Consider the following 13,690-nt stretch of genomic DNA (forward strand, 5'->3'; position numbering starts at 1 on the left):
AATCCCCCAGCCAATACCAAAATCCGCAGATGCTCAAGTCCCTTATATAAAATGGAACAATAATTGCTTATAAACTACTCACATCCTTAAGCGTACTTTAAATCATCTCTAGATTAATTATAATACCTAATATAATGTAAATGCTATGTAAATAATTGTAAATACAGTGTAAATGATACGTAAATAGCTGCTGGTGCACAGCAAATTCAAGTTTTGCTTTTTGAACTTTCTGAAGTTTTTTTTCCCCATTTTTTTTTTTTTTTTCGGCCGTGCCACTTGGCTTGCAGGATCTTAGTTCCCTAACCAGGGATGGAAGTGAAAATGCCAAGTCCTAACCACTGGACCACCAGGGAATTCCCACCCCAAATATTTCTGATCCACGTTTGGTTGAGTCCGTGTATTACGAAACCCACAGATACAAAGGGCCGACCGTACATACATTGGCAAAGAAAAATTAAAGCTAAAAGGAACAACTCCAAAGTTAAAAGAGTTAAGTTGCTCTCAGTAGTGGGTGATTAGGTAATTTCAATTTTTTCCCTAGCCTTTTTACATTACTTTTAGAGCCATAAAAATTGACTTCAAAAATCCGGTGGTACTCTGTACTGCACTCCAGGTCAAATTCAAGTGTAAACGAGGCCCGCCCTTTTCTCCGTTACTACCTGGATGAGTTGTTGATGAGCCACGTTGCCACAGAAGAAAGTCTGCTGATCGTCCACAAAACCCATCAGTTCAGTTTCTTCCACTTCCTCTCCGTTTAACATGAGAACTCTGCAGCAGAATGGAAGGCCAGGGTCAGCCAGACCAGCTGCCCCACCTTGCAACCTTCACATGAGCACCTGGAGCTGGCACCAGACTCATCTTACCTTGTCTGGCCCACAAAAGAGAGCACCAAAGTGTCATCAGTCTCCCGATTAGGATCAGACCGCAGGGGCCACAGGCCTGGAACAAAGATCAAAGATTAAGAGGCACAGCACAGACCAACACTCGGCTCCCACAATCTAACGAAGGAGCAGCCTAACCCCACGGGAAGAGCGAGAAATTTGGCGTCAGTTCTGAGATGAAATACCCACTCTGTTCCTCCCTGGCTTTAAGACTCTGAAGAAGTTAGATATTTTTAAAGCTGTTTGAGCCTGATATTTTTAAGTTTTTCATTTGATTTTGCATGGGATAATTCATTTCCATGACTCAAAGTCAAAAATTATTTTTTATTTTTTAATTTTTTTTTAAATTTATTTTATTTTTGGCTACGTTGGGTCTTCCTTGCTGCACACAGGCTTTCTCTAGTTGTGTCGAGCGGGGGCTACTCTTTGTTGCGGTGCGCGGGCTTCTCACTGCAGTGGCTTCTCTTGTTGCGGAGCTTGGGCTCTAGGCACACGGGCTTCAGTAGTTGTGGCACGTGGGCTCAGCAGTTGTGGCTCGCGGGCTCTAGAGCGCAGGCTCAGTAGTTGTGGTGCACAGGCTTAGCTGCTCCATGGCATGTGGGATCTTCCCGGACCAGGGCTCGAACCTGTGTCCCCTGTATTGGTAGGCGGATTCTTAACCACTGAACCACCAGGGAAGTCCCAAAATTTATTTTTCAAATATTTAACACAGAAGTCTCACCCCTATACCTCTCCTTCCAACCTAGCCCCAAAATAAGTAAACAATAATAGTTTATCCTTCCAATTCTTTTTAATTTAGGAAAATAGGTAAACACTGTGTTGCAAGCCAACATATACAATAGCCTATCACAAACTGCACCTTGTTTTTTCATCTAATATATGCCTGAGCCCTTATGAGAACAGAACAGTTTCTTGTTTTTGACATCTGCACAGTATTTAATTGTATGGATGTAACAGTTTATTAGTTAGTTCCCACTGATGGACCCTTTTTCAGTATATTGCCACAATATACAATGCCACAATGAGTAATCTTGTATTTATGTCATTTTATACATATAAAGGTCTATGGGCTAGATGCCCAGAACTGGGCTTGCGCGGCAAATCACTAAATGCAGTTGTAGTTTCCGTAGACATTTTCAGTGAGCATGCTCATTTTCTCACAGCCTCACCAACACCATGCGTTGTCAAACTTGGATTTGGGCATCTGGTAAAGTATAGTATCGCTATTTTGTTTTGATTCGCACTTCTCTTATTATAAGTTAGGCTTGTTACCTGTCCATTCATGTACTTTGCTAATTTGGGGGAAGGAAATTTCGTGGTCTTTCTAGAAATTTTTTATGAATTAAGAGAGATTAGGCCTTTGCCTATAAGATGAACTACAAATGTTTTTATCCAATTTGCCATTTCTTCTAACTTAGCTTACAGTGTTTTGTTTTTGCCATGCAGAAGTGTTCTATTTTTATGCTGATGAATTTATTAATCTTTCTTTTTGGCTTCTGTACTTTTGAGTCATTGTTTGACTATCCCCACTCCAAAATTAGAAAGGAATTCACCACCTTTTTCTTTTAGCTTTTGTATGGCTTCATTTTTTTACATTAAGTCTTTGATCCATTTAGATTCTAGCAAGATATATATTGCACAGTATGGATCCAAACTTATCTTTTCCCAAATGACTCCAGTTATCCCAACACCATTTATTCAAAAGAATTATCTTTACCTTACCGACTTGAGATACCACCACTATCGTACACTAAAGTCCCACATACAGTTGTGTCTATTTCGGGACATTTGAGTCTGCCCATGGGACTCTTGCCTATTCTTGCACCAAAACCACACTTTTAATTTCTAAGGTTTAATAGTACGTTTTTATATCTGGTAGGACTAGGCCCGTCTCATTGCTCTTTTTCAAGTTTTCCTAGCTTTTCTTGCTGCTTCTGTTTCCCATTTGGACTTTGACTTGCCCAGGCCAAAGAAAAAAAAAAAAACCTATTGATATTTTTATTGAAATATATTAAATATAAAAATCAGAGAGAAAAGGCTTTATAATGTTAATTTATAAGACCTTGGCATGTCTTTTTCATTTGATCAGTCTATCCTTTTAATCCTTTAAGAGTATCTTAAAGTTTTCCTTACATAGGTTTTGCACAATTCTTGTTAAACTTATTCCTTGGTGTTTTATCTTTTTATTGCTATTGTAAATTGGCTCTTTCCCTCTACTACACCTTCTAATTGTGTTTTTACATGAAAACTATTGATTTCAGTACATTAATTTTATATCCTACCTTAATGAATTCTTATTGTCTGTAGTTAGCTTTTCAGTTGATTCTCTTGAGTTTTGTAGTTTTATGATCTCTTCCTAATTCATAAACCTCTATTTTTTTATTAATACGTTCTCATCCTCTTACTTTTTTATATTCTGAATTACTTTTTTTTAAGATGTGCCTCCTATATACTACTTTGAATTAATTTTTGCCTTATGATCCAATCTGATCATCTTTTTCTTATAACAGGTGGGTTTAGCCCATTTATGTTTACTGGTATCAGATATCTGCTTCATGAGTTACTCATACAGATGTTTGATATCAGTTCTGTCATATTATTTTAGACTATGTTTACTGTTTGTATATTATAAAAGTCTTTCACTATGTAGTCTTTCTTTGATCTTTTTGATTATTATAGTTCTCCTGGAATTTACAAAGATCTGTACTTTTGTTCTAGAAGTTACCTTTACATGTACATCTTTCTATGATATTCTCAGTCTCCTCTCTCTTTAGGGATTCTATCAGTTCCCTTACATAAACAACATTAAATTTCACTTGTAATCTTTCTTCCACCATTCCTCTACTCCACTATCCAATTTTGGTCAATATTCTCTTTAAGTTTACTTTGGAACTTTTCAATATATTTAAGCATCTACCGCTTATTTGGCATTATGACTTTTTTTACTCTTCATTTGATCTGCTTTCCTCTAGCTCCCCCCGGAAGTGTCTTCATGACATGTAATGAGGCCAAAGTCACTCAAATAAGATCTGCATCCTATGTCCACCAAAAAGGTACCTTTGATGCCTGGCAAGTCAATGCTGGCATGCTCGTGGATTCCAATTCCATTCCGGATGATCCGCAAGGAGCCTTCCTTGAAAGCCCCAGAGCAAGTGACCAGCTGCAAGTAGAGAAAAGGTTTCTAGATAAGCCCCTCCAGACTGGGGCAACTACACTGATGCTCAGAAAGTAAACAAACTATACCTAAATCCAAGGACCCTTTGTTGTGGAGCTAGGTTTGAGGATGCAGACTTAGCAGAGGTTGATCTCCAAAGTCTCTCAAATTTATCAAGCAGACAGGATGTCCTAGTCCAAGAAGCAAAAGGCTCCTACCACTATTCCTAGCAAGCTTGTTTCCACCCTGGGAACCTAGTTTACTGGAAAGAGCACAGGATCTGAAGGCAGACATACCTGCCATTTAGTAGTTATGTAACCTTGGACAAGTTGCTTAATCCTCCTCAGCCTTAAGTTTCCTCACTTCTGAAATGGCCAAGAATCCCTATCTAACACAGTGCTTGTGTGATTATAGATAATGTATGTAAAGTGCCTGGCAGACCAAGATAGGCACTCAATAAATGGTAGTTATCCTCACATCACTGGAATTAGTGAGTGAGGCTCTTAAAAGTTATCTACAGTGCACACTCCCCATTCTAGCTAAGCAGACCCAGGAGGACACAGTTTGAGTGGGCATACCAACTATCCCTTTCCAGGATGACCCCCTTACCTGTCCCTGCCCCTGCCTCTCCAGGTCCACCACACACATGTCCACAATGGGTCCTAAATTGGTAAAGGTTTCCATGGCCACTACATAGGAGCCTTGTTCGTTGCTGTCAACATTGAGCTGAAAAAGAAAGAACAATGCTAGTCCTAGAATGCTCCAGACCCACCCTAAAGAGAGAGTTATCATCCAAAAGAAACTCAACCCTAGTAGATCTTCTTATGCTCTAAGATCTTATGCTCTTACGGATGCTTCTTATGCTCTACTGGATGCTTCTAGAAGGGAACTGCTAAGGAACATGGTTATCCTACAGGTGACCCACTAACCAGCCAGGGATTGCTAATCTGGCATCCCATGGATGGATTTCAGAGGAACAGCTGGAAATTAATGTAAAACGTTTGCATGCATTCTTCTGCAGAGAAGGTTCAAATTCTCATATTCTAGAGGGGATCAAATACATTAGACTATGACCTATTTGAAGGTAGAAGCTAGTTCTTGTTCATCATTGTATCCATAGTACCTAGCACCTTGCCTGGCATATTTGTTGAATGAACATTTAGGACAAAGAGCTAGTCAGGGTGGGATGCTAAGTCAACCAAGTAGAAAGGTGGATAGTAGGCATATGCATGAACTGAAGAAACTCTGAGAGGTACTAAACACAGAAAGAACCTAATGAAGAAGCAGTGAAGACTGCAAAAAAGAAGCCAGAAAGAAGAAAATGTCTTCTCACCTTCACAAGCTGGGAGTCACCAAGGCGAGACCCGACAAACACAACGCCGTTATCAAGGTATGTCAAACACTCAGCAATAGAGGTCTAAAAGAAAATCAAGGGCATGAAAGACATGAGAATGGACTTCACGTGGGATCCAGACACCGTCCTACCCACCTCTCAGACATGTGCTGAGAAAAGTCACACCTGCAGTCATGATTCCCAAAACAATTCTCCATTTCAAATCCCCAGGTCACACTCAACAATCATTCCTAAATCTCTGAAGTTTGTGACTCTTCATTTATCACATCCCTATAGTCAGAAAAATCAATAATTTGTCTTGCAGGTGCCTGCTCCAAATAATCATTTTAATCCCAACAGCTCCAGTCTCCTCAAAATAGCTAGAGACCTCTAAAATTTGCTACATTGTTCTTAACAATACTTTTTTAGAACGTCCCCCCATAACTGAGTATCAGCCTTAGATTAACCTTTAATTCTACAGTGTATCTTTTTTGTTTCTCTTTTTTTTAATACTTGAGGTAGTATCCCACTGCCTGTGAGATTCTCGAGAATCTACTCATTCAAAAACCAACTTCCACGGCAGGACTGAGCATTTGTTGTTGGGTGTTAAGTAATATAATTCCCAGTTGCAGTTTGGGACCACACATCTGGGGTCACTAGGCACTGAGGAGAATGTAGAAGAGGAGGGACAGGGCCTACCTCCCCAAGGAGTTCCACTCGGAGATCCTTGAGGGTGACGGTGCCATCCATCTGTTCCTCCTTCTCCAAAAGCAGCATGAAGAGCCGTCCTTCCATGTCTCCCAGCAGATAGCGGGAGCCATTGGGGTCCACGCGATTGTGACACACAATTGTGCTTTGCTGCCAAGAGGGAAGACACAGTCATTAGACATTAAGCGTCCTCCACAACCAGAGAATAAACCCTAGCAGACCATTCCCTTTACCAAACCCAGCCACTTCATGAGCAAGGAATCCACTCAGCTCACATTACATGTGTGATCAAAAATGAGGACGTTTTATTTTGAAGACAATGTTCTGAGGAGCTCAACATACTTTAAATGTTTACTCACATATTATTTTACTGGAAAACAAATACATAAAAGAGGAGGCAGCTGTAAGTATTGACTGGACTATGCATGCTGCAACAGATTTTGTTATTTATCCTCAAAAAAGAAAATATAATTAAGCTTTTAAGCCTTCATTTCTATGACTTGAAATTCTAAGGTGAAATTTTTTATGATTAATTTTTTAAGTCTATATATATTTTTCACTATATTATTTACCTGATTTGAGCTCTAAAAACATTAACATTCATTAGAATTCCCGAAATTTTTCCGTTCTTCAAATTGCCCCAATGAATGGAAAGGATAAACCAAATTTTGATTATTTCTCTCCCTTAGTTAGCAAGCAAGCTCTTTGTAAGCAACACCAAGCCAATCTCTTTGTATTCCCAATGACCAACACAACATCTTATATACATAGTGAATAATGTGACAGATAACTCTGAATCCCCTTCTGACAAATGGTGGGGAAAGGAAGGGGGGGAACAAACAGAAAGAAGAAAAAGGGAAAAGAATGCTGCTCACCTTAATGATGGGAGGGGCAATCGCCAGATATTTGTCACCGTTGTGATAGGTGATTGATTCCTGTCCAATGATGATGGCGCCTCCAAAAGGCTCTGGGACTGCAGGAGAAAGAGTAGCATTAAAATGCTCAGCATCTGGGACCTGCCAAACCCTGAGGCAGCAAAGGCACTGATCCAGTTATCTCTGAGGCAAACTTGAAGATAATCATTTTTTAGACATCAAAGTCCAGGGAACATGATAACCTTTTTCTGAGATTACTGTCTTAGAAATTGTAGGCTGCCCACTCTGTACTCCTGGTTGTATTTTTATTGCCACTCTTTCGGAGTTTCTGAGATTTTTTTCCTTGTTCCTTAGCTTCATTTCCCCCATTATCAGGGCTACCATATAGAAGAGCCAATTTGCACTTAATAGTTTTAAAACTTCTCTACTAGGTGAAACACACAACAGTGTTGGGGGAAGAATATAGGATAAAGAGCAAAGATGTCTGGATTCCAACCTAGGCTTTGTCAGTGAGGCACAGGCATGGGCAAGTCCCTCGGCCTTGTTTCCTCATCTATGAAATACAGGAGCCAGATAAAATAAGCTCTATTGGTCCCCTTCAGTTTTTTTTAATTTTTGCCCAACAATAAAATAATGAGACTAACTTCCATATGCCACTCTGCAAATCAATCTCATTGTTTTAGTTAACCTCACCACCCCAAATAAAGGAAAGTTATACTTTTGGGGGAAGGGTAAAAAACAAGACAATCCCAAAGACAGAAATGCAAAAAACAAAGGGAAGCACATTTACAGATAGGAGACATAAGGGAGGGCTGAACAATGCATGTGCTCAACAGCAGTGGAGCGCTGAGATGAAGGGCAGAGAAGGTGAGGAAAGAGCAATAGGGAACTGGCCCAGAAGTGGGGCAGAGGCAAATTTCCCAAATCCCCCAACAAACCTGCAATCACCATGGAAGCTTCAGCTTCTACGTTTTCTTGTTTCCAAGGGCCCTTATTGAACTCCTTCTCTCGGAGAGACACCTCATAGGTTTTTACGTGCCGCCCCTGAGGGTCCTAGGTGAGGAAAGGTAGAATCGTTAGTCCCTACAAAGGGTGCCCTGGGCTGGAGAGGGGCCCTGAAAGGGACAGCATCTGACACTCCTGTCACGCCAGCCTTCCCAACCTTATCCATCAGCATGCTAACGGCCACCAGCTGAGCTTGTGATAGTCTGGGTAGACTGTGACTGAGGCCAACTGTTTCTAACAATTGAACCAACAAAGAGAGATTTAAAAATTAGAAAAATGAACTTGTCACGCTGTACTAACCACTACAGAAATATAATGTACATATGTGTACATTTGTGTGTGTATACGTACATAAATAAGATATATATATATATATATATAGTCTCTGGTCCTTATCTTCAAGAAACTTATAAAATAGCTAAAGAGGAAAAACAAACACATTGAGACGTGAAACACATCTAACAAATTTTTAAAATTTGTTTGATACAAATGAGAACCTACTGTATAGCACAGGGAACTCTACTCAATGCTCTGTGGTGACATAAATGGGAAGCAAATTCAAAAAAGAGGGGATATATGTATACGTATAGCTGATTCACTGTGCTGTACAGTAGAAACTAACACAACACTGTAAAGCAGCTATACTCCAACAAAAATTTTTTAAAAATAAAATAAAAATCAATTACAGTCTAAAAAACAAATCCGTCTGATACAATTCTCAGATGCATTCTGATAGGGTGACGGTAAAGAGCAGAGCATGCTGCTCCTCTAAAGTCAGTAGAAACCTCCAATCCTGACACTGTCAACACCATCCTCCCCTCCTTTTTTTGAATCATGACTCACTTCAGACCTGGAGCTATCAAAGACACCTTTAAGAGACTAAAAGAGCCGGCATGGGGCCAGTGGAGGGTGGCCTCATCAAAGGCCAGACCAAGCTCTAAGAAGTTATGGAAGGAATCCGACAGCGTGTTTCAGGGCAGGGCCCACATCTTCATCATTGTTACAGCTCCTGAAGCACTCTGCATGACTACCTTTCACATGGTATTTTCCTTCTTTTTTTTTTTTTTTTTTTTTTTTTTTTTTAATTTTGGCCACACCACGTGGCTTGACGGATCTCACTTCCCCCAACAGGGATTGAACCCGGGCCACAGCAGTGAAACCGCTGAATCCTAACCACTAGACCACCAAGGAACTCCCTCACGTGGTATTTTTCAAATTGACCTTTGGGCACAAAACAGGAGAAAAAGTCATTTTTAGTTGATGAAAAGATTTTCCCATCAATGATCAGGGGTAAGACTCAACTTCACCATAAATTCAAGCTGGGGTTTGGATTTGGACCTCTGAGACACACATATGGAAATGAAGATCATTCACAACCCACAGCCCTGAGGCTGCACAGAGTCAGCCTTGAATAACAAACATCAATGTTTTAATGACCTGATATTTACAAAACTGAAGAAGTGAGAGAGATTCCAAGTTATTATTTCAGACCTGATATTTAATGTATTGTAAATAAGATTAAACAAAATCTCCTAAGTTGGTTTCAACCTATTCAAATGAACTTTATATCAACCAGCCTCAAAACTACAGCACTTACTGTGACACTAAGAAATACAAAAAAATACATCAGCATTTCCAATACTTAACACAGTGTTTAAAAACTGTTTACATGCCCACACACAGTACTACAGTACTTAGATTTGGACTAAACTTTCTTCCATCATTTATTCAACCACATGCTAGTGAAATAACCTCATACTGTATGGCCCTTTGTTAAAAGGCTGAGATATTACCAAGACACAAGCATATTAGTCTGGTGCTCTGCCACCCTGCCCCCACCCCACACCCCCTCAACAGATCTAGCCCAGAGAACAGCTGCCCAGGATCAGCTCTACAAAAGTTTTAGGCACAGACTAAAATAGAAGTCAAGAGCCAGCGGTCACCAGAAAGTGAGTGCTGATCAAAATGTACCTCTTCTTGGAAGACACATAAAGCATCCCCAAGACATTTTCTCATTGCTTGTAAGGGAATTTCCAGATCATTTCTTTACAGCTAAGTTTTAATAATCCCCTAGCATGCCAGTAAGAGACAAAGTATAAACTGGGTCACCCTATAAAATCTCCAAGGCCCACAACCAGAGTGTAATCTCAGGATTAAAGCCTGCTACAGGCCCCAGACTGCTTCCTGCCTCCACGATAAGTACTTCTTCTCTCAAGGTGCATCCAAAACCTGACACATATTAATTATATCATTCAAAACATTTCAGGACAAATACATTAAACACTTCTGCCTACCCTACCATGACATCCAGACATTCTGATTAGCAAAAATGAACTCCCACTGTGCCAAACCATACAGCTTCTCCCTCTCTCCTCCTGCTCCAGTACCTGGTAGACAAAGCAGATGGTAGGTGCTTGGCAACCATATAGGAACTTGACGTCAATAACATGCAACTCCTCCAGGCGGATGTTAAAGGCCTTGAGCTCTTTATTGTCCCGGTCTAGTGGAATAACCTTGAAAAGGCCATCATAGAGTCGCAGGCCAATCATTCGGCACTCGGGGTCAATGATGCCAATAATGCCCGTCTCTGAGGGGCGGCCAATTCGGTCCTGAGAAATAAAACTGGGGTTAGGGAAGAACCTCAAACACCTAGAGTAACAGAGAACGCTGGGCACCACCTTCCCAGGATGATTTTAAGAGTGGCAATAAAACTAGTGGCGTCTTTTTGACATGTCAGGACGCCCAAATGCCAGTGTACGCCTTTTTGCAAAACACTGAATCTCAGTGAATTATTACCCTCTCCCTTGGACTCTGAGTAAACTACAGAAGTCCTTAGTGTTTTCTCCTTGTTTCTCTGATCACACAGAGAGCTGCCCCAGCACTACAATTTTCTTCACCAAATCATGACAACCCTACCTGGAAAACTCTCATCAGCCTGAAGCAGCCACCTCACCTGGACATTGCCATGCGCTCGCGTTATGATGTCAATGCTCTCGCCACTCTGCTTATACTCCAAGATGCAGGCATTGTACTTAGCTGTCAGGATAAACAGTAGGTCCTTGCTCTCCCCCTGGAAACCAACATCATACTATCAAAAGAGGTTTCTTTTGAAAACAGGAGTACTTGTCTAGCCTTTAATCATTCTTTAAGCATATTAAATTCTTCAAGAATTTTCTTTTCTCCCTGAAAAAACCCCACGGTAAGTATGCAACACACATTAGTTACGCACACACCCTAAGGGTGTGTACAGAAAGGCCAGAACTGAAGCTGGTAAACATCTAGTCTACTTTCATGATTCTTCATCTCTGCTCTACATATAATGTATTCATCTAGTTCCACGTCAGCTAATCTCAATTACTCCATTCAAATTCTGAAAGATGAATGTAACGTCTCCTCTAATCCCCTCCAAGTACATGGAAAAAGAAAAAAAAATGTGAACAAAGGAAGCTGAAGTGCATCTACAAAGTCTCTCTTACTTATTAACACAGACTCCAACAAAGTGAGTATTTTGTTCAAAGGGTTATAATTTAAATTTTGAACCCACTGCTTCCCCATCAGATTCACTTACAGATGGAAACAGTCGAATTATAATAACAATAATAATTTGATGATGTGCTAACAGTGAATGCTTGTTATGTGCTACGTCCTGTTATTAAATCACTTAATCTTGACAATAACCCAGAGGACTGGATACTGTTATCCCCATTTTGCAGATGGGTAAATAAGGCTCTGAAAGGTTAGATGACACCCAAAATTAGATTTAATAAGGAATAAAGCCAGTACTGCCCTAACTCTAGAGCCTACTCTCTGAATCATTATGATGACCCACAGGATGGTGACCCACATTTCAAACTGCTTTAATATTCCCTTCTAAAAAGTCAACTTGATTAAAAAAAAAAGTCAACTTGATAAATTTTTCCCTAGCAAATCTCTCCTTCTATTTCTTGGAAGCTTTTTAAATAAGAATATAAATTGAAATCTGCCATTCAAAAAGAGAAGAGTTTCTCTCCTAAGCCTTATTGCACCCATCCTAAGCAAGCAGTGACATAAAACAACGTAAACCCGACTACAACTAATAGTTCTCCCTTTGTTGCTGTGCCCAACCAACCCAGAGCACTTACCTTGGGCCTGAAAAGCTCCATGACAGCAATCTTCCCATACATGCCCACCTCTTTGACGGGCCGAAGCCCCTCAGCAGTGACCACATAGATCTCTAATCTCGTATTTTTGGCAATCAACAGGTTCAAGTCTTCAGCTGAAGTAAAGTGTCCTGAAAGAACAGATCCTCTAATTTTTGAAGCTAAAGCACTATCTAAGTAATCCTATCACTTCTACCTAAAACCTCCTGAATTCTCGATTTACTTCACATATTTCTCCGGTTCCCTCCATTCACTCCCTTCTCACCAAATCCTCAGAGTCTCACTTCACACATTCAAGAACGCTACTTCCCTCATCAGATTAAGAAACTGGACTGGGCCTAAGAGCAGCATGTCCTTCAACTGCCAATGACTGTGAAAACCCTTCAGATGGCTGTGTGCCCTCGAATTTCACTTTTCCTATCGCAGCGGCCGACTCATACTCTAATTAAGGGATGCTGGAGAAAGTGTTCCTCCCTATTCAGTCCAAATTTGAATTTTCACAAAATCTTTACCAAAGAGACTAGATCAAACGAAGAGAGTTCTCAGAGCTTTATCTTAAAACCTTGTTTTGTTTGCACCTCTTGCCCTCCCAGCAGTCTACCAAAACCCCATCCACACTCCTTCATAGCCTCCAACTCTCCAACAACAGTTTTCTTTTGGAATCGTGATTCGGATTTACATAAAAATACAAGTTTGAGGGCTTCATATTCTGTTGAGAACTTGGTTCAAGATGATTATTCCCGGGTTCTGGACATTTGCGTCCTTAACAATTCTTGCATAAACAAACAAGGCAAACCCAGCACTGGGCTGGGCCATTCTAAACCCTCTTCTCCAACAGCTCCCTCTTGTAAACAACAGCCCCAGGCAAAGCGGACTCCTCTCTTTCGGGTGAGTACGGACATTCCTCACATCCCTCCACCTCCTGCACCTCCCAGGCTCTTGCCCCAAAGTCGCCATCATCACCGCCCCTTCCCCCCTAACCACACGAGGCCAATCTCGCGGCCCAAGCAACACCGCACAAACAACTCACACTCCACTCTCTGTCCCACTGGGCGCGTCCCTGTCCTCGAGGCCAAGTGACCTCCGAGAACGAAAGGGGACCCTCAAGAGCAGCTTTTACTCCCCCAAAGGCGCGTGTTGAGACAGCTTCTTTTAAGCCGTGGGCTGTGGGAGGTCCCTCGGCCGCCAGCGCCTTCCATTCCCTGGGCCCGGTCCTGGCGGCAACCTGGGGGCCGCGGGCCTCCCTAGGCCTCGGTTCCCCCCAGCTCCCTCCGTCACCGGGGTCTCCTGCCCTGGCAGCCTCACCGGTCACGCAGCCGTTCACGGCGGTGGGCTTCTGTGCCGTTACCACGTAGTTGTACGACATGTCGAGGCCTGGGGCAGCCCAGCGGGACTCAGGCGAAACGAAAAAAATAGACGGACACTAGCAAACAGACAGGGAGCCCCCACCCGCGCGCGGCGAACTCCACTGCCACTGTCTCCGCCCCAGAGACACGTTGCAGGCCAGAGCGGCCGGGGCGCGGGGCATCACGGGACGGGCTCACCTGGCCTCTTGGAGGACTCAAGGCGCCGAGGCGGCCAACCAAGGGAGGCCC

The 13,690-nt window shown here is 41.8% G+C and overlaps 1 protein-coding gene across 1 annotated transcript in view; it reads right to left on the minus strand.

The window, feature by feature from the left end:
• The window catches only part of DDB1 (damage specific DNA binding protein 1), a 31,296-nt gene extending 17,687 nt beyond the window's left edge, over nt 1–13,609 (minus strand). The window contains exons 1-12 of the mRNA XM_059931691.1: nt 13,401–13,609; nt 12,078–12,226; nt 10,910–11,026; nt 10,344–10,565; nt 7,890–8,004; nt 6,952–7,049; nt 6,068–6,226; nt 5,369–5,452; nt 4,645–4,761; nt 3,939–4,041; nt 864–939; nt 660–768 (exon numbers count right to left, since the gene is read on the minus strand). Of these exons, the coding sequence (XP_059787674.1) occupies nt 660–768; nt 864–939; nt 3,939–4,041; nt 4,645–4,761; nt 5,369–5,452; nt 6,068–6,226; nt 6,952–7,049; nt 7,890–8,004; nt 10,344–10,565; nt 10,910–11,026; nt 12,078–12,226; nt 13,401–13,461 (1,410 nt within the window). The 5' untranslated portion in view covers nt 13,462–13,609. The remainder of the gene's footprint in view (nt 1–659; nt 769–863; nt 940–3,938; nt 4,042–4,644; nt 4,762–5,368; nt 5,453–6,067; nt 6,227–6,951; nt 7,050–7,889; nt 8,005–10,343; nt 10,566–10,909; nt 11,027–12,077; nt 12,227–13,400) is intronic.
• Nucleotides 13,610–13,690: the final 81 nt, after the last annotated feature.

This window comes from Balaenoptera ricei, chromosome 8 (assembly GCF_028023285.1).
Source record: "Balaenoptera ricei isolate mBalRic1 chromosome 8, mBalRic1.hap2, whole genome shotgun sequence".
Taxonomy (NCBI): Eukaryota; Metazoa; Chordata; class Mammalia; order Artiodactyla; family Balaenopteridae; genus Balaenoptera; species Balaenoptera ricei.